The sequence below is a fragment of the Anolis sagrei genome, chromosome 2 (assembly GCF_037176765.1).
Source record: "Anolis sagrei isolate rAnoSag1 chromosome 2, rAnoSag1.mat, whole genome shotgun sequence".
In the NCBI taxonomy this organism is placed as follows: domain Eukaryota; kingdom Metazoa; phylum Chordata; class Lepidosauria; order Squamata; family Dactyloidae; genus Anolis; species Anolis sagrei.
In genome coordinates this window covers 193,117,047-193,141,405 of record NC_090022.1, presented here as the reverse complement: position 1 = coordinate 193,141,405, position 24,359 = coordinate 193,117,047, and the positions used below count along the sequence as shown (strand labels likewise).

At 42.6% G+C, this 24,359-nt stretch overlaps 1 protein-coding gene across 2 annotated transcripts in view; it reads left to right on the top strand.

Annotated features, from left to right (window-relative positions):
• The window catches only part of USP11 (ubiquitin specific peptidase 11), a 44,014-nt gene that overhangs the window by 17,567 nt on the left and 2,088 nt on the right, over window positions 1-24,359 (top strand). The window contains exons 6-20 of one of the 2 annotated variants that reach the window (XM_060762781.2): window positions 64-125; window positions 338-437; window positions 1,892-2,065; window positions 2,149-2,307; window positions 3,669-3,893; window positions 4,323-4,406; window positions 4,574-4,668; window positions 6,316-6,522; window positions 8,334-8,443; window positions 8,535-8,927; window positions 17,791-17,861; window positions 17,947-18,059; window positions 21,527-21,676; window positions 22,323-22,438; window positions 23,140-23,228. In XM_060762781.2, coding sequence (XP_060618764.2) covers window positions 64-125; window positions 338-437; window positions 1,892-2,065; window positions 2,149-2,307; window positions 3,669-3,893; window positions 4,323-4,406; window positions 4,574-4,668; window positions 6,316-6,522; window positions 8,334-8,443; window positions 8,535-8,927; window positions 17,791-17,861; window positions 17,947-18,059; window positions 21,527-21,676; window positions 22,323-22,438; window positions 23,140-23,228 — 2,148 coding nt within the window. Of the gene's footprint in view, window positions 1-63; window positions 126-337; window positions 438-1,891; window positions 2,066-2,148; window positions 2,308-3,668; window positions 3,894-4,322; window positions 4,407-4,573; window positions 4,669-6,315; window positions 6,523-8,333; window positions 8,453-8,534; window positions 8,928-17,790; window positions 17,862-17,946; window positions 18,060-21,526; window positions 21,677-22,322; window positions 22,439-23,139; window positions 23,229-24,359 lie in introns of both variants that reach the window. The other variant, XM_067464300.1, reaches the window with a different exon arrangement.

Below are 24,359 nucleotides of genomic sequence, written 5' to 3'. Positions count from 1 at the left end.
AGTCTAGTTAACCCAGAACTCTTGAATATGTTTTCATCCCCCCCCCCCCATTGATTCTTTTAGGTGGTGATAATGGAAACCAGAAGTAAAGATGGCACTTGGCCCAGCTCTAGACCACATATCATGTGAGTATGTGCCTCTTGTACCTGCATGTTTCAAAAAATACATTCACACCCTGTCTTGTATCCAATTTTCCTTTTGGGTTTCAGAGAGGCAGCCACATTGGGGTGCTGCTGTGTGCAAGCTGGAGTTCTGGGAAGTTGGGGTGTGTGGTTCTCTTCCACTTGTGCCCTGTTTCCTGTTCTTCATAGCCTCCCTTTTTTCTTGTCTCACTTAGGAAGAACTCCATTGATGAGGAAGAACTGTACCGAGGACAGCCGGGAGTCTGTGGCCTTACCAACCTGGGCAACACTTGCTTCATGAATTCTGCTTTGCAGGTACGATGATTTATGGAGGGCTGACAGGTAGGGCTGGCCCACTGATGCCATACATTCTGGAGGGTTGGACAGTAAACAAGGCAAGAATTGTGCTTGTGTTCAACTTGTCCTGGCTGCATGATATTCTGCATTGCAGATACATGTCTGCCCAGAAGTGGGCAGTAAAGAGTCAAATCCTAGAAAGATTTTGAACATCTCATTTCAAGGTAGAGGTGGTTGATTTGGAGGCATCTTTGATTCTGTGAGGCTAGTTGGATTTGGGGTTGATAGAACAGACAAAGTGGGAGTTGCTGTGTTTTATTTATTTTATTTTTCTGTAAAGCTAATGTACACAAGACATGATTGTCTTGTTTTTTCTACCTGGACACAAACAATAAAAAAGAAAAGAAAGGTAGATTAAAGTAGAAGACTGGGAAACAGGAATTAAAAGTGGATGAAATAATATGGGACACAGTTTGCTGCAGTGTTTTCCTGGCAGTGGATGAGAGCTGCTCAGATGAACTTTTTAGAAGACAGTAGTGTTAGATTCTGGTTTTGGCCATCTTTTAAAAATCACTTCGGATTTGCCAGGAATAATAAAGTAAGACGATCGTTGGCTACAGGCTTATGACACACAATGTAAGAGAAGATGAAGATAAAAAGAGGCAAACTCCATCACAATACCTTAGTAGTTATATAGTGTCCACTGAGACCAAACTATGAAAATAAGGAAAGAAAGTAGGAGATGTCAATGTTCATTTTTCTATTGGGCAAATGCAATGGTTCCTGATTTTTCTTGGATGCAAGGGAGTGGAATATTTCAGGAAGATGCAGATTGACCTTGTGTGACCTTGAGAGACAGAATGAAAGAAATAATTTCTCCTGAGCGGAGATTCAGGAATTATAATCTTGTGCATGATTGTGATAGGGAGTAAGCTTCTTGAATGCAGTGAAGTTGACCAATGAGTTTTTTTCCTGTGTCAAAAGCATTGCAATAAAAAGCAATTCTTTTGGGTTGGACAGATTAGCCATTTACAAGAAATGTTGCTCATGGGATGCCTGTCTATATTTACTCAGTCTTCAAGGAGGCTCTTTCCATGTCCCCCGACCTATGAGTACAAACACACCAAAGCTGTGGTGTGTTCAATTGGAAAAGAGGAGGGAGGAAGCTGAATTGAGTCCTCTTAATGGTTCTGATGCTGAATAGGAGTGGTTTTGGTTGTATGGAGGTAGAAAGGACTACCTTATATCTAGAAGTCCCAATGCATACACAGCTACACCTCCCCAACTTTTGAAAGTTCACTGGATAGCTGCAAGACTGTTTTCATGCCCTAAAGTCCAATATACTTCAAAAAGTCCAAAAAGTGACTTTCGTTTTCAAGATCCTTTTTGGTCCGTTCATGGATTCATTTTGCCATTGGATTTTGGGATACAACTTCTCCCTATATAAGATGGCTGTGCTCCCTCTCTTTCAGTGTCTCAGCAACGTGCCCCCTCTTACTGAGTACTTCCTTAACAATTGCTACCTGGATGAGCTTAACTTCAGCAACCCCCTGGGCATGAAGGGCGAAATTGCTGAGGCTTATGCTGACCTTATCAAGCAGCAGTGGTCGGGCCACCACCGCTCCATCGTGCCCCGGATGTTCAAGGTGAGGTTTCTTATTGTCCTCCCCACTCCTCCTCCTCCTGTCATGGTTTAAAAACCACAATTTTGTCGTCTTCTCCCCTGCAGACCAAAGTGGGCCACTTTGCCTCCCAGTTCCTTGGCTACCAGCAGCACGATTCCCAGGAGCTTCTCTCCTTCTTGCTTGATGGGTTGCATGAGGACCTCAATCGTATCAAGAAGAAAGAGTACATAGAGCTGAAGGATGCAGCAGGGCGACCAGATGAAGTAAGCTCTGTGTGCGTGCGTGTGTGTTTTGCATGCGTATGTTTGTGTTGGGAGGAAATAGGTTGTTGTTGATTTCTAATCTGAGAAAATGGATCCTCTTTATTTTTGTTTTTTAAATTATGATTTGGAGAACAAGCTAGCCATGTGTGCATTCTTCTGCCTGTAATTTTTATCTTTTGAATGTCCATTTTCTTGCCGTTATATAAACAGCTAGGTTTTAATCTACCGCAGGCATTCCCGAGGCAATGTCCTTGCAGGCGGCCAATTCTCTCATACCTGAAGTGACTTGCAATTTCTCAAGTTGCTCCTGACATGGAAAAACATCTTCAAACCTCCAGTTGTTTTGGCCTCCGGTTCCCAGAATTTGTGATCATTGAACAAACTGGCTATGGCTTGTGGGAATTGAAGGTCCAAACAGCCAGAGGGCCACAGTTTGAAGATACCTGATCTACTGGATTTTTTGTGTCTTGATCCTCAGGGCAGCCTTCCAGAGCAGTTAGAACCCTTTCAGATAACAACAACAACAACTTCATTTCTAACCTGCCCTCTCTCCCCAAGGGGGATTTGGGGTGGCTTCCAAAAAACAAAATGGCAAACATTCAATGCAAAGTACAGTGTCAAGATCAAACAAACAGTCCAATTAAAATAGATTTAAAATACACCAACAGAATTAAAGTAAAATAAAACAACATTGGCTAAAACATATTATTACACAATTAGCACCATGATTCAGTGTTAACTGCCATGGTTGTATGGAGTTTATTATTTATTTAATTCAGTCATTTCTACCCCGCCTTTCTCACCCCCTAGGGGGGACTCAAGGCGGCTTACATCCGGCACAATTCGATGCCCACAATTACAATAAAATGCAGTAGCTATAATAAAATGCAATAGCATGGAGTTGTCACGGTGCTGCCTTCTTCACGCTCAAACATAGAGAGTCAATATCCAAGTCCATATGCAGAGTTCTTAAATCAAAGTCTAAACCCTAAATTCGGGTGCCAGTAGTCAAGACTGCGAACTCAAGAGTTTTTATGCTGGTAAACTGGCTGGGATTCCTGGGAGTTGTAGGCCAAAACACCCGGGGACCCACAAATTGAGAACCACTGGTAGAGCTTTACCCTTGAGAGGCTTGATGGATGTTTCCTTTTGAAAAAAGTATGGCACTGTTTCCTTTTCTTCTTCTTCATCATCATTTTTATTCCACTTCTTTCATAATGCAGGGACTTGGTCTGCTAACCTTTCAACAGCCAATTTCCATGTTAAAAATAATAATCTAACCTTTTTATTTCTGGGGATATAGATCTTGTACGTAACTCCTTGGTGTGCTAGAGGGAAACTGCTTTTCCTTCTCCCTCCAGGAAGTAGCGGAGGAAGCGTGGCGCAACCACAAGCGCCGCAACAACTCCATCATTGTCGACATCTTCCATGGGCTCTTCAAGTCGACACTGGTCTGCCCCGAATGTGGCAAGGTGTCTGTGACCTTTGACCCTTTCTGCTACCTCAGTGCCCCCCTCCCCGTCAGCAAAGAGCGTGTGATGGAAGTCTTCTTTGTGTCCATGGACCCCTCCAAGAAACCAGAGCAGGTATTGGCTGGCCTGTTGGGAAGAGTATTTGATTGATAGGTTTGAGCCATGGGACTTGTGGGAAGGGAGGCAGCCCTGGGTTTAATTCTTAAATCTTGAGGGTTGGACGAGGAAAGGCATCTATTTGTGACCCTGAAAAACTGGTGTCATTTGGGGGGTAAGAAGCAACAGTGAGCGAAATGGAGGAGAAACTGTGGCTCAGTAGAAGGCTCCTTATTTGTTCTTTGGAGGGAAGGAAAGAATATAAAGATGAACATGGCAAGAGAGGCTGAATGAACCTGAATCTGGTTGTGGGTTGGCGATGTCAAAGGCAAAAGGCATGGAAGTTGTCCTCTAAGGCAATTATCTCCCTCGCTGTGGATGGAATATTTGGTTTTTGGCCATTTGTTTAAGTAGATTAACTTCCCCTTCCCTTCTTTTTCTTTACAGCACAGACTAATTGTCCCTAAAGCTGGGAAGGTGCTTGATCTTTGTCTTGCCCTGTCTAAGCACACGGAGGTGCCTGCTGAACGGGTGAGGGGTTGTTGTGTTTTGTGTATGTATGTGTGTGGGAGGGAGTGTTCATAGACATTGCTTGCTCATGCTTTATGGACTTTGGGAGTGCCCTCTGTGTTTCCCCTCCATAATAACAGCCATCCTTTCCCTTTCTGCTTCTCTCCCTTTTTCTCTTTCTCTCTCAGATGATGGTGGCTGATGTGTTCAGCCATCGCTTCTACAAGATTTATCAGATGGAAGAATCCCTCAGCTGCATCTTGGACCGGGATGACATCTTCATGTGAGTCTTAAGAAATTATAAATAGTAATAATATAAAATAATAATATCAGAGTAGTATTAAAATAATAATAAATAATCCAATAATCCGGGTATTATCACCCTTCCTCTCTACCTTAGAATTATAAATAGGAATATAATAATAATAATAATAATAATAATAATAATAATATAGAAATAATAGTAAATATCCTTTTGAAGTAGTAGAATCTTAGTAGTTGGAGTTGAAGGTGAAATAGCCAGAAATCAATCTTCAGCAGCCCACTGTAGTGTTGGGATTCAACCACACACTGCCCAAGTCTCAAGTCCTCAATGAGAAGTTAGTTAGCATTAGAATATGGTGAGAGTTTTCCTTCCCCCATATCTCCTGAATGACAGTTGGGAACATATCTATTTTGTAATCTTGCTCTGTTTTTGCTCTCATTCTGATTGGCTGTTAAAATGGATACTTTTTTACGGCAAGCTTTTTGAATCTGACTTCTGTCTTCTTACATCTTTAATATGGAAAGTATGTGCTGTGGGCTTTGAGATCTCTCTCTGCATGTGTGTCAGAGAGATGTGATTTGTGTTTTTTCCTTCTCTTTGAAACCTTAGAAGAGATTGGTGTTAGAGTAGCTCAGACTCAGTTCTTGATTATTAAGAAATGCAGTTATTTCTTATTATTCTAAACAAACCTTTTGTGATTTTTAAAGATTGGATTCTACATGTTTGCTTCCTCTAAGCTCTGAATTTTTTACAGCCACATCACACTCGGCTCGCTAATTAGCTGAGGCTCAACTTTTGTATCCTGTTTGCTTTTGGGTGCTCTGCTTTATAATTTTGGATAGTTTCCCCTAACATGTAGTAGGAATAACATTTATTATTATTATTATTATTATTATTATTATTATTATTATTATTAAAATGTATTTTCTTTTTGCACCTTGAGATCCAGTGATAGGACCTCTGTTCTAGGAAGGGAAGGTGTGGCATCTGATGTTGGGTGGAATTGGGAAGTATCCTCTTGTGAACAAAGAAAATAAACATGGGAGCCTTTCTCCAAAGTAACCCCATAGAGGTCATCTAGGAATTAATGAGAAATGAAGCAGTTAGTCTTTGAAAAGTATTTTGTAGCATTTCTAACCATAAATATTCATAGCATAAAGTGTGTACATTCATTCATATTTTCCCAACCTAGCACTCTCCAGCATTTTTGGTACTAACTTGGTACTCTCCAGATGTTCTCTGTGGCCATAGGCATGATACTAGGGCTAATGGGTGTTATAACTTAATGGGCATACATTGGAAAAGACAGGCTTAAATAAATGTTGCATTTTAATTGCAAGGGCATTTATGTGTGTTTTGTGGAGCCTTCCATCATATGTGTCTCCATCTTTGTGTGGAAGAAAGAGCATATTCTGATTATGCTACTTTTGCCTCCAAGAAAGTTGTGTTGCCACAGTCTTTTTAGCACTGTGTTGAGACCATTTTTCTCTGATTGTGGGGTGTTCGGTTGCTTATTGTGTCTCAGTGTTATTTTCTGTCTCTCTGGTTATTGTGTTCATAAGGCCACTCTTTTATTTAGTTTGGAACCACTTTGAAATAGATATCTTGTTTGCTTGCTTGCTTTCTCTTTCCTGCATATCTTCCATCTCCTTCTATCCCCACCAGATATGAAGTGTCTGTGTCTCTCCTGGAGGACCCCTCCACTGCTGATGCCGTGGTGCTGCCGGTATATCTTCGAGAGCACGCCCAAGGCCGGGACTACAGCGACACCTATTACGGGGTTGTGCTCTTTGGTCACCCACTCCTGGTATCTGTGCCAAGGGACCAGCTCTCCTGGGAGGCGATTTACCAACTTCTGCTGCATCGTCTCTCGTGAGTACATCCTAAGGTCTTGACCTCTCAAGACAGATCCCAAAAGACAAGAACTGTCTGTGTGGAGGAGTTTAGAGTTACTTTCAGAGACGCAATCCTGTCAGTAATCTCTGGAGGGAGAAAGGAGTGTAACTTGCAACTAAGATTTGAACTGCTTAAAGAAACCACACGCTTTTATGACCAACTAAGCTTAATGCCTATTTTGTTCAAGTTCTCTTAAATAAACATTATTGTTTTATTGTTCATAACATCTGCCTCACGTGTGCCTCTGTGGGAGAAGTTTCAAAGCAGTTCCCTACAGTAATCAAGAGTCTATTGGTGGCAGAGTATAGTTTAAAGAAATAATCTCTTCAGTGTTACCTCAGTACACAGGCCTGAGTGTGAATCCAGCACATTCTTGCCTAAAAGATACCTTAAGTAAGCCAAGGGCTTAACATTCCTTTTAAGTTTGGTGGCTGCCAGAGATCTTTCAAAAGGTTTTTCAGCCAGAAGAAAGTTCCAGCATTATTACAGCTTTTTGATTTTGGGTTTTAATTCCCAGAAGCCATATTGGTGGGAGTTTATCCTCAATCTTTTATATCAGCCATTTGCCAAGAGGACAATCCTATAAGCAGCTAATGGGTTTAGCTGCCCTTTGTGTTTCCCCAGTCTCCATCAACTGGTATGCAGAGCCATACTAGTGTGATATATCGTTTTCCTGTCATCCAAGCTGTTGTAAAGGTTGTGATGAGAGTGAGGGCTCCCAACAACATTTGGGGATGCTATAGGTTCCCTATCTCTGCCATAAAAATTCTGTATAACTGAATGGTTTTATAGGACGTCTCTGCATCACAAAAGAAGCGGGGGACATCCTGCTCTCTCCCAAAGACTCCCAATAGCTTAATGCAATGATTCCCAAATCTCTTGTCTTCTGGGTGTTTTGGACTTCAATTTCTAGAAGTCTCAGCTGCATTGGCTAGTGATAAAGGATTCTGAGAGGTGAAGTCCAAAATACCTGGAAGACCAGAGTTTGGGAAAGCACTTCCAGCTGTTTCATATTAAAAGCCACTGTCCCAGCATATCTTGCAGAACTACTCTGTGAGTAAAAGCATAATTGGCAGTAAAGCAGAATTTTGGAAACACGGGTTTACTGTTTCTTATGCTTTTACTTACAGAGGAGTCCTGCAAAGTATGCTGAACTAGTGGATTTTAATCTTGCCAAACCTAGCATTTCAAAACCTTAATTTGAATGTTTGTATATTTGTACTGTGGCAGCATGGCAGTTGTAATTCTGAGCTCTAAAAGCTTGCAGCGGCTCTTGACCCATGTAACAGGTCTTAACCTATCAGTTGCTTCATCCATGCACCGATGCTTTTGGATTCACTTGGCAAATTTTTCCTGTGGGAAAAAATGTCTGATTTCCAGGCATTGGGTATTCTGTAAACAGGTATGTGTGTGTGTATTTCCATCATCAAAAAAGAAAGCAAAGTCTTCAACACAAGTAGGAAGCGACACTTTACCAAGAGGTGCCAGAAGTTAGTTGTTAATTTTTAAGAAACCAACTAATGATTGATGTAGGTGAAGCAAAGAAATTGAATTATTTTTATCAGTGTGAAACTGATTTTGACTATGACGCCTAGCAGTATGCGATGGGATGACTGCTGCTTTTCTTAATTAGAGTTCTCCCCATGGATCTCACCCACCATCTGTTTCTGGGTTTTCCTCCCTTCTGTTTGTATTACTGCCACAGCTGGGAGACTGTTCTGGCTGACCTTCCTCCTGCCTCTGCGGGACAAGGCCTGGAAGTAACCTCCCCAACTCTTCTCTTGCAGCCGGTATGTGACACAGCCAGACTCTGAAGAAGAGGAGGACCAGAGTGAGGAAGACGAGGAGGTGGCGGAGGAAGATCTCTACAGTAAGAGGCCCAATGGCTTGAGTGAAGGTGAGTATGGTTGGAGAAAGAGTTAGGGAAGGTAGTGTTAAGAACAGGACGCCATTTTTGACTGCCCTCTTTTCCCACATTCATTGTGTAGGGGAGGATGAAGAAGAAGAAGAAGAGGAGGAGGAGGAAGAGGAGGAGGAAGAAGAAGAAGAGGAGGAAGAGGAGGAGGAAACAGCAGCAGAAGGCTCCAACAGCCAGGAGCCCAGTTTGGAGGCCAAGGAAAATGCTCTGGACACACCTGTGAGGGAGGAAGGGGCTGGGGTAGAGGGGAAACCCAGCCCCAAACCTTCTCCCCATCGACATTCTCACTCGCCCCAGACACCATCTTCCAGCCCCAGCCCTCCAACAGCTAACCAGGCTAAACGCAAATGTCGGTTGCCGCAAAAGCGACAGAAGTTGCTCTTCACCCTCCATCACGTCAATTCGAACGGTACTAGCGATCGAATGGCTAGCCAAGATGAGGGCAGCAGTCTTTCCTTTAATTGTAAGTCCTTTTTCTGGAGTGGCGCGGTTGCCTTCTGGTCCATTTATACTTGTTGGAGTGAGTCTGGCCATGTCAAGAAGGATGGGTTTTTAATATTGTTATCTTTAATGTGTTTTAGCAGATTTTTTGTATGTTTATGATGTTTTTAGTTGTTATTTTGTCTATTAAGTTTATTAGGTTGTGTTATATTGTGAGGTGTGTTATTTTGATGTAATTGTATGGTTTCTTTTCGGCTATTTTTTTTTTTTTTAAATATATTTTTATTGACTTTTTCCATTAAATACACACATACAGTAGGACATGGGGGGGTAGCGGGTATGGGGGCTTGGAGGGGGGAGGGAGAGGCAAGGGGGAGAGTGAAGGAAGGGGGTCACCAGGAGTTGGGGATTGGGAATGACGGGGAGTAGGGACCCTATTGGGGTTGGGATGGGGGAGGGGGAAAGGGGGTGCGACTGCTTAAAAAAAAAGCTTGACTTCCAAAATAGTTGGCGGAAGATGTTCCTCAGTTTGTAGTTTCTTTTTTTTCTTTCCTTTTAATTTTATTTCCACTACCCTATAGTTCGTATTCTTGTATGATGTTTTTCTTTTCTTTTAAGTATGACCTCATCGGTTCCCAGTCCGTTCTTCTTTTTTTAATTCTATCATGTAGTAGATTGGCGAGGGAGTCCATCTCCATTAGGTCTCTGACTTTTAGAAGCCAATCTTCTATCGTGGGCAGCTCTTTTTGCTTCCATGTTCTCGCCAGCACAGTTCTTGCTGCTGCTGTAAGGTGATAAAGGATTCTGTCTTTATTTATGTCGAGGTCGAAATCTAGTAAATGAAGTAGATAATATTCCGGTTTTAAAGCAAATTTTGTTTGAATAATTAGTTGGATCTGTTTGTGGATCTCAACCCAAAACCTCTTCACTTTCTTACACTGCCACCAAGTGTGCAGGTATGTACCTAGTTGGGATCCGCATTTCCAACAGTTACTGTTGATTCCTTTATGAAACCTTGCTATTTTTTGCGGGGTAAAGTGCCACCTATAAGCCATCTTGTACCAGTTTTCTGTTATAGCGGCCGAACTGGCATATCTGATCTTTTTCCTCCAGATGACTTCCCATTCTTGGAGAAGGATAGTATGTTCGAAATCTTTGGCCCAAGCGATCATGCATTCCTTAACTAGGTCCTTTTCAGTATCCCATTCTAATAACTTACTGTATATCATTTTTATAAGTTTTTTTTCCTTCACCATGACTGAATCCCAGAAATTGTCTGTCGACGCAAAGTCCATTTTCTTATCCTCTTTGAATGCGTTTGCCACTTGGTGGTAATGAAACCATGACAGATTTTCGTCGATCCTCCTAAGCGATTCCATAGATTTTAGTCTCCACTGATTGTCCTTTTTTTCGATCAGGGTTTTGTAGGTGTGCCATTGGCTGCTTGGAAACTCTCTTTTATGATTGGCTTCGATGGGTGATAGCCATAAAGGTGTTTTACTGTAAAAATTTCTCTTGTATTTATCCCAGACTTTGAGGAGGGCTGCTCTAACAAAGTGGTTGGTAAAGCTTTTTTCAATTTTGGCTTTGCCATGCCATAAGTAGGCATGCCAGCCTCGCCTCAAGTCGAAGCCTTCTAGGTTAAGCATCCTAGTTTTCGAGATGGTAGCCCACTCCTTCACCCAGGTCAGCGCACTGGCCTGGTAATACAGTTGTAAATTTGGTAAGTTTAGCCCTCCTCTTTCTTTTGCATCCGTCAGGGATTTGTATTTAATCCTAGCTTTTTTGCCATTCCATACAAATCTTAGTATATCTTTTCTCCATTGTATGAAACAATAGTTTGTTCTTAATATCGGAATCATTCTGAACAGAAAGGTCATTTTGGGGAGTAAGCTCATCTTTATAATGGCTATTCTGCCCAATAAACTCAGATTTAATTGCTTCCAGCTTTCTATCTTTTTAGTAATGTCTTTCCATGTAGCCTCATAATTGTTCTTCATTAGCTGTGCGTTGTTGGATGTAATGTAGATTCCTAGATATTTTATCTTGCTGACAATCTCAAATTGTGATGCGTTTTGTAGTTTTTCCTTTTTTGTGGAGGTCATATTCTTAGTCAGGAATTTGGTTTTTAATTTATTTATCTTTAGTCCAGAGACCTTCCCGTAGTTGTCTATTTTGTCAATCCATTTGGAGATCGCATCGAGGGGGTTCTCCATAATACAGACAATGTCATCCGCGTAAGCTTTGACTTTAAATTCGTCCTTTCTAATTCTCACTCCTTTCAGATCGTTGTCTGTTCTTATATCTTCCAACAGGATTTCCAATGTCAGGACGAACAGCAGGGGTGAGAGTGGGCACCCCTGCCTCGTTCCCCTTTCAATATTGATGTATTCTGTTTCCTGTCCATTGACCCTGACTTTTGCTCTTTGTCTAGAGTATATTGTTTTTATCACGTTTATGAATTGATAGCCCATATCTTTTTCTCCGATTAATTGTAACATAAATTCCCAACTGACCCGATCAAAGGCTTTCTCGGCATCAAGAAACAGCAAGCCTAACTCTTTCTGTGGATTGCTTGTATAATATTCTATGATGTCCACAATCGTTCTTAGATTTTCGTGCATGTGCCTTGATGGCAGGAAGCCCGTTTGATCTTCATTGATGATGTTGCTGAGAAGTTTTTTCACTCTACTTGCCATTATGCTGGTAAAAATCTTATAATCTGTGTTCAACAGCGATATGGGTCTGTAGTTTTTCATGTTTTCCGTCTCTGTTGGATCTTTCTGGATGAGTGTAATAGTTGCTTCCTGCCAGGAGTCTGGCATTCTGGCCTCAAATAAGATGTTGTTGAATATTACCTTTAAATGCGGGATCAGATCATTCAGGAATATCTTGAAGTAATTTGCAGTGAATCCGTCAGGACCTGGTGCTTTGTTGTTTGGTAAATCGTTTATGGCTTTCCTGATTTCGGATTCTGTTATTGAAGTGTTGAGGAGCTCTCTTTGTTCTTCATTGATTTTTTCCAATTTGTGCTTGGTCAGGTATTCTGCTATGTCATCCGGTCTGATATTATCTTTCCGATATAATTCCTCGTAAAATTCCTTAAATTGGTTTAGTATCTCTTCTTCTGTATGATAGGTTTCCCCGTTTCTTGAGATTTTGGTGACATACTGTTGTTGTTTTTTCCTCATCAGTTTCCTGGCAAGCCATTTGCCCGGCTTGTTTGCATTTACAAAGTGGTTGACTTTCATGTATTTCAGGTCTTTTGCGAGCTTTTCAAGCTGGGATGAATTTAGCTGTTTCTTCAGGAGATTTAACTCCAACTTAATCTGCTTGTTTCTTGGTTTTCTTTTGAGTTCCTCTTCTTTTGCCTTTATTTTCCCCGTTAATGTAGTAATCTCTTCTTGTCTTTTCCTATTCCTGATAGCGCCTTTCTGTATGAAGTGCCCCCTGAGCACTGCCTTGCTGGCGTCCCAAATCACTTCTGGTTGTATTTCGTCATTTTTGTTAAGTTCGAAGAATTCCTGGATGTTTTTCCTAAATGCTTCTATATCTTCTTCTTTTCTTAGTAGATATTCATTTAGTTTCCATTTTCGTTGCCGTCTTGTCCCTTGAATCTCAATCAGGATTGGGCAGTGGTCGGACAGTGTTCTGGGCAGAATTTGAATTTTCTTTAACTTGGTCATTAAAGTGTTTGAGGCCCAGCAGGCGTCTATTCTAGACCATGATGAATGCCTGTCCGAGTAAAAGGTGTAGTCCCTTCCCTCCGGGTTCCTAGCTCTCCATGCGTCTTGCAGGAATAGATCTTTTCTTAAATCCAGGAAGTTGGTTGGTAATTTCCCTCCTTTGGTGTCTTTCCTGTTTTTCCTTGTTCTGTCAATGTTGCAGTCTATTACGCCGTTGAAGTCGCCTAGTATCATAATGTCCGCATGTGTGTGTTCGGAGAGTTTTTTCCGGAGCTCCTTAACAAAATTTGTTTTGGGACCCGTGGGGGCATAAATGTTGCAGACCAGAATCTCTTGGTCATTATTTCTGATTTTAACTCCTACCATCCTACCGTCTTCATCCTTAAACGCCATAGTTGCACTTAAAGAGCTTTTGGCGTAAATTACTACTCCTCTTTTTTTTTGTGATGCTAGTGAGTGAAATTCCTTTCCCAGGTGAGGTTGTGTCAGGTATGTGCTATGTTTCACCGTGATGTGCGTTTCCTGAAGGGCTATCAGGTCAAAATTGCCTTTCTTAAGTAGGTTAAATATTAGTCTTCTTTTATTTGGGGTGTTCATTCCGTTGACATTGTTGGAGTATATTTTAAGCTTACTCGTCATCAGTAGTTTGCTTCTCGCTGGTTAAAGGTCCCATGTCCTTCTTTCCCTCCTCTTCATCCAACGATTCTGGTCTAGGCCTCTTCTTATCTTTCTTCTTCCATTCCTCATCTTTGTATCTGGTCCCTATCGGGTCAAGACTTGATTTATTTGGTCCGGCTGCACCTGCGATGTTTGGTGGTAAATCCAGATCTTTTTGGAGTCTCCTGTAGAATTCCTTAGCTTTCTCCTCGGATGTAATCCAAAATTTACTTTCTTTGTATGTAGCTTGGATTCCCTCTAGACGTTCCCATCTAAATTTGATCTTGTGCTTCTTGAGTTCGTCCGTCAAGAAGTAATATTTCTTCCTCTTGCTTATTGATGTGGTCGAGAATTCTTTAAGTATTATGACTTTTTTCCCCTTATATGTGATCTGGTCTTTTGCTTTCATCCTGATTATCTCATCGCGAACACTTCGTCTGCAAAAGCTGACTACAATATCCCTAGGGACCTTGTTTCTTTTGGCGTAGCTGGAATTAATTCTCTGTATCATATCAATCTCCTTGTTTATTTCCTCTGGCGTGCTGTTAATTGTATGGGCCGTGATTTCCGTTATTATTTCTCTTAAATTTTCTCCCTCTTTCTCTTCTATATTTCTAAATCTGAGTTGAAAGTCAGTCTCTTTACTTGCCCATAACTCTTGTTGTTTTTCTAGCTTTTCCTTTGCCTCTTCTAATTTCTTTATTTTAATTTCGGTTTTGTCTTGGCCTTTCTTTAAGCCTAGGTTTTCTTTCCTTAGAGTTTTTATGTCGTCCTGTACCCCAGTGACCTCTTTCCGTATCTGGGCCATGTCTTCCTTCATTTCTTGTCTTAGTTTTCCCATTTCTTTTTGGAATAGCTTTTCCATATTCTGCTGTGTTTTTTCCTGGCTTTCTTCTATTTTTTTTTCAATCTTTTCTTGCATCTTCATCATTTCTTGCAGTAGGTCTTTGAAGGTTGTTTCTTTCGGGATCGATTCAATTTGTGTGGAGAGCCTTCTGGCAGGCGTGGGAATCAGAGCCGGAGCCTGCATTGTGGAGGTAGTTGCGGTTGCAGTTATGGGGCTTGTTGTGAAGCTTGTCATAGAGTTTGTTGTTTTACTTTGTTTCGCTGCCGTTAGGATTTTTTCCGTTCTTCTCCCTCTTTCCCTACTGTTGGGATGGCTGACTCTTGGAATGTGAGGTAATTTCAGCACCCGGCGGTCCTGTTTATGGTATTACTTGAAGTATTTTTTTTTCCCCCTCTGTGCTTCCTTGGTCTTCTTGGGTCTTTGCTTCCTTTTGTTTTATTTTATCTTGATTTATTTTATTTTATTTTATTTTAATCTTATTTTATTTTATTTTATTTTTTTCCAAGTTGGGGGTTGGAAATTTTTTTTTTTTTTTTGGGAATTTCCCAGTGGTGTTTTCTCTGTATTATTCCCTGTCTTCTCTGCTATTTCCTCTTCCTTCTTCCCTTCTTTGTCCTTTGATCACTGCAATCCTCCCCCTTCTTCTTTAGCTCAGTTCTTCCCACACTTCCATGGGGCTTCTGGCATCTGCCGTTTTTGTTCCTTCCTTGTGGCTGTGCCGATATTCGTGTTCCTATGCGCCCCTATCAGCCCTCCTTGCCCGCCCCTCGCCGCGTCCGCGGTGACCCGAGTGACTTGGGCTTCCTACCTTCCCTTCCAGGCCGGGATTCCGCTTCTTCTTCTGTGTGGACTCTTCCTGTACATACAGCTTGGGCCTCTTCCGCTCCTTCACTCCCTCCTCCCACCTCCTCCTTCTTGTTCCCCGCTCTTCTCACACTTCTCGCGGTGTTTTGCCGCGATTTCCGCGTTTTCGCGCGCTTTGGGGGGTGGGAGCAGAGTGCGGCGAGACTGCGCCTGCGCCTTCCTCCCCCGTGCGCGCTGTACGCGCTGTGCGTCCCCCCTGCGTCGGCTCGTCCGAACGCAGGTGTTTCTGCTAGGGCGGCGCGGCGGGACAGGTCTTCTTGTTAGTAGGAGAGAGAAAATCGGCGCAGTAAGTGGCTATACTCTTCGGGAAAGGCGTGGGGCGGTAAAGTTGGTAGGGAGGGTGGAGTTGGAACGGGGTGGGGAAGCCGAGGGTAGGTTCAATATACTTGGTGGGGACTAAACAAGAGTTCAAAAGTCCTTCATTCAATAATAGTTCAGAAAATGGTGCACTGACGCTGGTGCAAGAAATTACTCACATTCTCCTATTTTCCGCAATTCTTCCCGATTCCCGGTACTCTTCTTCCCTAATTCTGTGGCTCTCTAGTGCTTGTGAGAGAGTAGGGAGAGCAGGAGAAGACCTCCCAACCGCCGTTTGGTCGTTTCTTTATGTTGTCCTTATGTTGTCTTTATGTTGTCTTGCCATCCAATGCCATACCATTGTCCGCTTTTAGTTCACTTTTTGTTGTTCTCAGTCCCGTTGTGGGTGTGTAGTGGGTCCGGTATTCCGCCGCTCTATTTCCTCTTCTTTCTTTTCTCCTTCTTCTTCTTGTTTCATGCCTTGGTGCTTTTTGTGGAGGCAGGTTGCGTTTACGGTTCTTTCGAACCGTGCTTTCTCCCCAGGGTGCCGGCCCTGCGATTGCCAGGCAGGTCTGACCACCCCCCTTGAGGGGAGGCAGTACCACCCGCCCCCGCAAATTCTACAGGGTTTGGCAAACAAACCGACCTCCGTCCGTCGGTTTGTGGGGTTCCTTGCCCCTAACCCTATTGGGGGGAAGCTCAAGTCTTCCTCTGGCTCACGGAGCCTTGGAAACCTGCTGCTGCCGCCATAACGCCTCCACCGGAAGTCTCTTTTCGGCTATTGAATGTTTGCCTTACATGTTAGAAACAGCTCTGAGACTCTTTGGGGAGATAGGGCGGTATACAAATAAAGATGATAGTGATTATTAAGGATGATCTAGAACAGGAAGGCTGAGCGAAGGAAGATCGATGCTTTTGAACTGTGGTGTTGGAGGAAAGTTCTGAGAGTGCCTTGGACTGTCAGAAGATCCAACCAGTCCATACTTCAGGAAATAAAGCCTGACTGTTCATTGGAGGGAAGGATAATAGAGGCCAAGATGAAGTACTTTGGCCACATCATGAGAAGAAAGGAAAGCTTAGAAAAGACAATGATGTTGGGGAAAATGGAAGGAAAAAGGAAGAGGGGCCGACCAAGGGCAAGATGGATGGATGGCATCCTTGAAGTGACTGGATTGACTTTGAAGGTGCTGGGGGTGGTGATGGCCGACAGGGAGCTCTGGCGTGGGCTGGTCCATGAAGTCACAAAGAGTCAGAAACGACTGAACGAATGAACAACAACAACAAAGAGCAGGCACGGGCAAACATTAGCCCTCCAGGTGTTATGGACTTCAACACCCACAATTCCTAACAGCCAGTACGATGGCTGGGATTTCTGGGAGGTAAAGTCCAAAACATCTGGAGGGACAAAGTTTGACTATGCCTGTTGTAGAGAGACCCCATCCCAGGTTTTACAAGGCCTCTGCCGAGATGCAGCTAGTGGAGCCCCATCCCGAACTAGTCCTGAAAGTAGCCACAAGAAATCCGGTCTGCCAGTGTGGTCCAAGCACCTTTCCTCAAATTTCTTAACTTGAAAAAATAACAACCCATCATCACCTTGAATTAAATGCCCACTGGATTAGAAGCTAAGACATTGGGTTGCTGTGAGTTTTCTAGAAGCATTCTCTCCTGATGTTTCGCCCACATCTATGACAGGCATCCTCAGAGGTTGTGGGGTATATTGGAAACGAAGCAAGTGAGGATTATATATCTGGAAGGTCCAGGACAGGATAAAGAACTCTTGTCTGTTGGAGGCAAGTGTGAATGTTGCACTTCATCACCTTGATTAGCATTGCAAAGCCTTGCAGCTTCAAGGCTTGGCTGTTTCCTGGCTCTCAGTGTTTAAAAACTTTAAAATTAGGACAGTAAATAAAGAAAAACACTCTGAAAACAAGGAAATTCCTGTTTTCAGACCAGCTAACACCTCCCAACAAAGGATTCCCCCAGGCAGGAATCACCTAGGCCTTGAAGCTGCAGGACTTTGTAGTGCTAATCAAGGTGATTAAGTGCAAATTCACACTTGCCTCCAAAAGACAAGAGTTCTTTCTGCCACCCTGGACCTTCTACAGATATATAAACCACCCTTGCTTAGTTTCCAACAGACCTGCCAACTTCTGAGGATGCCTGCCACAGATGTGGGCAAAACGTCAGGAGATAATGCTTCTGTAACATGGCCATACAGCCTGGAAAACTCACAGCGACCCAGTGATTTCAGCCATAATTTATAATTCTATGGCCAAATCAAGTTTGATTTAAAAATCAGCTTCTAGCTGTGATTGGTAGAATGCCTGGAAATAGAATCCGTGGATACGGAGGGCAGACTGTATATTTGTTTGGTTTTTTTCTTCCTTTATACATGTCCTTCCTCCTCCTTGAACCCCTTGGCATCTTGTGCTCCCATCTTGTGGACAACTGTGTCTGCTCATTTTTCTGAACTATGACACTTCCTGAAGCTTGACATTTCTATCTCGCTAAATGCTACTTTCTTCTTTGCTCAGCCCAACCCTACCTTGCTATGGATTGGGATTCTGACATGAAGAAGCGCTACTACAACGAAGCTGAGGCTGAGGTGAGTTTGAAAGGCCTATCAGGCTCCTGACCCCTCTCTACTGCCCCGGAGCAGCCCTTCCAACTCTGCTGCATCTCTTCCTCAGGGTTATGTCAAGCATGATTGCATGGGATACATGCTAAAGAAGAACCCCGTTAAGCTGCAGGAGTGCATTGAGCTGTTCACCACTGTGGAGACTCTGGAGGAGGAGAACCCCTGGTGAGTGCTTTAGCCTCTGTGGGATGTGCCATTTACACAGGAACTGAAAGTCTGAGCTGAAAGAAATGATAGCAACTATGCACACTTGGTAGGCTCCATTCAAAACCCATATTTTGGTAGCAACTGAGCTTGTTTGCATTTCCTTCTGTGTCCTTCAAGCCTATGATGTCTGAAACAGATTGTTGCCAAAATTGCCACATTCATTTCTCATATAATACTATGTCGGAGACCCACTGGTCATAGCCTAGTTAGCTTGAAACCAAATTAAACTCTGCTAAGTGGGATAGATCTGTGCAATGCACACATGGAGGGAGATGAATGAATTTCAACAAGGACAAATGTAAGATATTACACTTAGACAGAAAAAAATGAAATGCAAAAATATAGAATGGTTGATGCTTGGCTTGACAACAGTCCATTTGAAAAAGATGGAGTCTTTGGGGACAACAAGTAGAACATGTGCCAACAGTGTGATGCAGCAGCTTAAAAAGCCAATGGGATTTGAGGCTGCATCAAAAGGAGTATAGTGTCTAGATCAGGGGCGTCAAACTAAGGCCTGGGGGCTGGATACGGCCCTCCAAGGTCATTTACACAGCCCTCGCTCAGGGTCAACCTAAGTCTGAAACGACTTGAAAGCACACAACAACAACAACAATCTCATCAGCCAAAAGTAGGCCCACACTTCCCATTGAAATACTATTAAGTTTGTTAAAATTGTTCCTCATTTTAATTACTGTATTTTAAAGTGTTTTTGCACCACAGTTAAGATATGTGAAGTGTGCATTGGAATTCATTCATGTTTTTTTTCAAATTATAATCTGGCCCTCCAACAGTTTGAGGGACTGACCTGGCCCTCTGTTTTAAAAGTTTGAGGACCCCTGGTCTAGATTGAAGGAAGTCATGGTGCCTTTGTATTCTGCTTTGGTTAGACCTCACTTGGAGTACTGTGTCCAATTCTGAGCACCACAGTTCAAAAGAGATATTGAGAAGCTAGAAGGCGTCCAGAGGAGGGCAACTAAAATGATTAAAAGTTGAGACCAGGCCCTCTGAGGAGCACCTTAAAGAACTGGGTATGTTTAGCCTGTGGAAGAGAAGGATGAGAGGAGACATGATGGCCGCATATACATATGTGAAAAGATATCACAGGGAGGAGGGGAAAGGCTTGTTTTCTGCTGCCCTGGAAACTAGGATTTGGAGCAATGGGTTCAAATTACAGGAAAGGAGATTCCACCTGAACATTAGGAAGAACTTCCTGACTGTGAGAGCTGTTCAAATGTGGAACTCTCTGCCTTGGAGTGTGGTGGAAGCTCCTTCCTTGGAAGCTTTTAAACAAGTTGTTCTCAACCTGTGGGTCCCCAACTATTTTGGCCTTCAACTCCCAGAAATCCTAACACCCGGAAAATTGGCTGGGATTTCTGGGAGCTGTAGGCCAAAACACCTGGGGACCCATAGGTTGATAACCACTGTTTTAAACAGGCTGGATGGCCATCTGTTGGGGGTACTTTGTGCTTTTCCTGTATGGCAGGTTTGGACTAGATGGCCCACCAAGTTGGTCTCTTCCAACTTCATTATTCTACGATTCTATGGTCAGAGTGGCAACTTCTTGTCTTCCAGGATGCGTTCATACATCCACAACATGCCTTAGTGCAGGTCTCTTCAACCTGCGGCTCTCCAGCTGTTTGGGTCTCCAGTTCCCAGAAGCAGTAGCCAGTTTGTTCAATGGTCAGGAATTCCTGGAGTTGGGGGCCCAAACAGCTGGAGGACCGCAGGTTGAAGAGGCCTGCCTTAGTGCATAAGGGCTGTACACAACAAGTGTCTTCTGATTCTTAGGAATGAAGGGGGTGGTGGTTGATATCGTTTAAATCTAAGGCACAGAAGTTGGGAGAGTAGTGTAAGGGCTGCAAACAAACTCAGGGTTAACTAGTAATTCAGATGCCAACCTCACAGGAGTAGGCCTTCCCATGATTCTTGAACCCTTCTATCTTGAATTACATAATCATTTCCTGAATGAGTGTATTGCGCACATTTTTCTTTTCAAGAAAAACCTTCATGTGCCTTAGAAGAACTGAAATATACAAAAGTTTTCAATAGGAATAAAGATATATGTGATTCAATATATCTGCAATAGAAGGCTTCAACTTCCCCCCGCCCCAGGGGAACTTCTCTTAATGGTAATCCATGGAAATAAAGCTCAACTAGTCAGAACTCAGGAAATCACTGTGGGAAGTCAAACATGGCCTGGTACATAAAGGATGATGACAATGCCAGATGGAGTTGACTACTATATTCTGTTCCATCTAACGAGATCTATTACTTGTCTCCTTCTACAATCCACCTCAGAGTTTAAGATCATCCGGGGAGGCCCTGCTCTTGGTCCCGCCCTCTTTGCAAACGTGACTGGCGGGGGCGAAAGACAGGGCCTTCTCGATGGTGGCCCACCATCTGTGGAACACACTCCCTAGGGAAATCAGATCGGCTCCATCCCTCCTTTCCTTCAGGAAAAAACTCAAAACATGGTTGTGGGACCAGGCATTTGGGCAGCACGCTTAACAGCAGTTTCAATGTTATATTAGAATTGATAATGCACAGGCTTAGGATTGGTTCTCTCAACTGAACTTGGATACAATTATATTGTTATTGTTATTAATAATGTTCTAAATGTTTTAAATTTAGAACATTATTTTGTAATTTAATGTTTTAATTAATGTGAATTTGTGTTTATATTGTTAAGGTGTATGTGTTGGCATCATATTGCCGATTGTAAGCCGCCCCGAGTCCCTCCCTCAGGGATTGAGAAGCATGGGATACAAATGTTTGAAATAAATACATAAATAAATAATACTTGAAATAAATAAATATTATTTATTTATTTATTTGCATTTATATGCTGCCCTTCTCACCCCGAAGGGGACTCAGAGCAGCTTACAATATATATTTTCATACAATATATTATAGCATTAGCATAGTACAATATCAGTATTATATATTACTATATTGCACTATACCATTATATTGTAATATTATTAGTAATATTACATATAATGTAAATATATAATTATAGTATTGCATTGTTATTACTAGTATTATATTGTATTACATTATAATATTATAAATATTATATGTATATACAATATACTATATTATATTATTAGTAAAGACAAGATGGAAATGTCTTCTGCTCTCCTCTGTCTTTGCTCTGGCCAGAGCAGCCATTGGTGCCACAGGGGGGAGGGGCCTCCCAACTGATGATATAGGCAGAAGACAAGATGGAAATGTCTTCTGCTCCCCTCTGTCTTTGCTCTGTCCAGAGCAGCCCTTGTATATTTTCATCTCCTTTCTTCTCTGCCACATGCTCCTGCTCCCAGGCATCTGGCACAGAAGCCCCTCTTCTGATCTAAAGTTGCTTGACTGCTAGTGTTCATGGAGGATGGTTAGTGCTGTGTTCACTCCTAATTCCTCTCAACCAGGTATTGCCCTACTTGCAAGAAGCACCAGCTGGCTACCAAGAAGCTGGACTTATGGTCGCTGCCAGAGATCCTGATTATTCACCTCAAACGCTTCTCCTACACCAAATTCTCCAGGGAAAAGCTCGACACCCTTGTGGAATTCCCCATTCAGTGAGTCAAGGGATCAGAAGGGGCCCAACCTTTGAGCAACTGGTGGTGGCTTGGCCTGCAGCACTTTTGAGGCCAGGAAAAGGATTTCTAGCAAAAAAGAAAATAGTAATAATTATGGACTCTGTACATGCATCTGATGAAGTGCACTGGAATCCACAAAATCTTGTGCGAGACCTTTATTTCATCCCAAACATCTCAAATGTGGTACTCTTTCTCTTTGAGAAATGCCCAAGTATTAAATGTTACAGATAGGAGTAAAGATAGTGAGAGTGATAACCTCTATTGCCAACAGCTAAGTTTTCTCCTACAGAGGCATTGAGAATATTGCTTAGGCACTCTTTGCTGTTGTTATTGCTGCCTTTAAGTTTTTTATAGAGATCCTAAGATGAACCTACCACAGGGTATTCTGGGCAAGATTTGTTCAAAGGGGGGTTACATTTGTTTTCCTCTGAGGCTGAGAGAGTGTCACTTGCTCAAGGTCACCCAGTGGGTTTCCATGGCCAAGCAGGGATTTGAACCCTTGTTTCTCAGAGCCCTAATCCAGCACTCAAGCCACAACATTAAATTAAATTTCTCACCTTTATTTACTGCTGCTAATAATAAAACATCTAGATAATCTGCTGCATTGTAATATCTTATCTTGCAGGGACCTCGATTTTTCCGATTTCATCATCAAGCCGCAGAAAGACAATGACCCCTCGCTATACAAATATGACCTCATTGCTGTATCCAACCACTATGGCGGCCTGAGAGATGGCCACTGTATGTATTATTTTGAGATCCTTGGGAATGAATCATTAATGAGCAGGGAAGATGGGTTTGGAAGCAAACCCTTAGCAGCACTGTATCTGGGTGTATCAGGAAAATATGTGACACTGGTTTGTTGCTTTTTACTACGTATCCAAACAGTACACATTTTAGAAACAAGCCTTTGACAAAAGTTGGAGAAATTGTGCAAATGTTTGAATCAGTTCTTTTTTGTGATATTTTCTTACAATGTTGATGATACTCAAATTCTGGGCACCACAATTTAAGGGAGATGTTGACGAGCTGGAATGTGTCCAGAGGAGAGTGACTAAAATGATCAAGGGTCTGGAGAACAGGCCCTATGAGGAGCGGCTTAAAGAGCTGGGCATGTTTAGCCTGAAGAAGAGAAGGCTGAGAGGAGACATGATAGCCATGTATAAAGATGTGAGAGGAAGTCATAGGCTTCTTTATCCTTCATCATGAATCACTGGCTGAGTCATGTTACTCGACTACAGAATGCCTGAGGCCTACATGAGTGACTCTGTAGTTTGCAGGCCTAAAGACCTCACTAATTTACCAATTTAGATATGCCAGTAATTTACAAATTGAGACAGTTGTGACCATGTAGCTGAGCATGTCTTTCTCCTGGTGGGTGTCAGAAGATGACCATATATTAATCTTCTGTGGTCTAATGTCTCTCTGGTTGTGTCCCCTAGACACAACGTTTGCACGGAACAAGGACAGCGGGACGTGGTTTTACTTCGATGACAGTAGCGTCTCTGCAGTTTCGAAGAGCCAAATTGAGGTAAGGGTAGTTTCATGCTGGATCGGCCCACTCTTGATGCTTCCTGGTCCATAATTTTGAATGGAAATGTGCCACACTCTTTGCAAGTGGAACAATCAAAATTTGCCACACTTGACTCTCTTACATTACTTATATTTTAAAAAACCCTGACTCAGACCTCAGAATATTATATCTCCGAGTCAATTAGAATTAAAAAGAGCAAACTGAACTTCATTGTCCTCCACGGTCCTGAGCATTATGAAACCAATGCCTGTCTTGGTTTGGGAGCCTCTTGGAGGTGGACTTGAAGAGGTCTGTGTGGAAAAAGCACAGTTCTTTGCCTTGTTGGTTTCCTCTGCTTTTTCTATCAAGCAGGAATGGGATGCTGGGCCCCCAAAATCTGAGGAGGCAGGAGAGATTCAACACATTTTTAAAAACGTAAAGCATAGGAATCTGCGGAGGATGGAGCTGAGGATCTAGAAGTTTTCCTTTGCACAAATGTGGCACATAGTTTCTCCACACATGCTTTAGGGCTCAGCTATGCTGGAAGAAAAATGTAACTCTTTTTTTATTTAATGTAAACCTCTTTGAGTCCCTTTTGTGGAGGGAAAAGGTGGAATATAAATAAACATAATAATTGAATTAGATTTTTGTGTGTGTCAGGAGTGACTTGAGAAACTGCAAGTCGCTTCTGGTGTGAGAGAATTGGCCATCTGCAAGAACGTTGCCCAGGGGACGCCCAGATATTTTGATGTTTTACCAACCTTGTGGGAGGTTTCTCTCATGTCCCCACTGACAGAGGGAGCTCAACTGTGCTCTCCCCAGATTTGAACCTGCGACCTGTCGGTCATCAGTCATGCTGGCACAAGGGTTTAACCCATTACACCACTGAGGGCTCCTATTGAATTGGATAACTTCAGTTCTTAAGCCAGAGATCTACAGGCCCTACTTTTCCCTCCTGCCCCACATCCCAATATCTTCATAACTGGCAATGAGACTGCTGCTCCTCCATTTGTTTCATGTTGTTCTGACCCAAGGACCTCATCACTGCAGTCAGAAAGCCAGATGATAGCGGGGGGATTAGTCATGGATTGTGGCAAATCCGGCACAGGACGTGGGCCAATTCTTTCACACCAGAAGCAACTTGTAGTT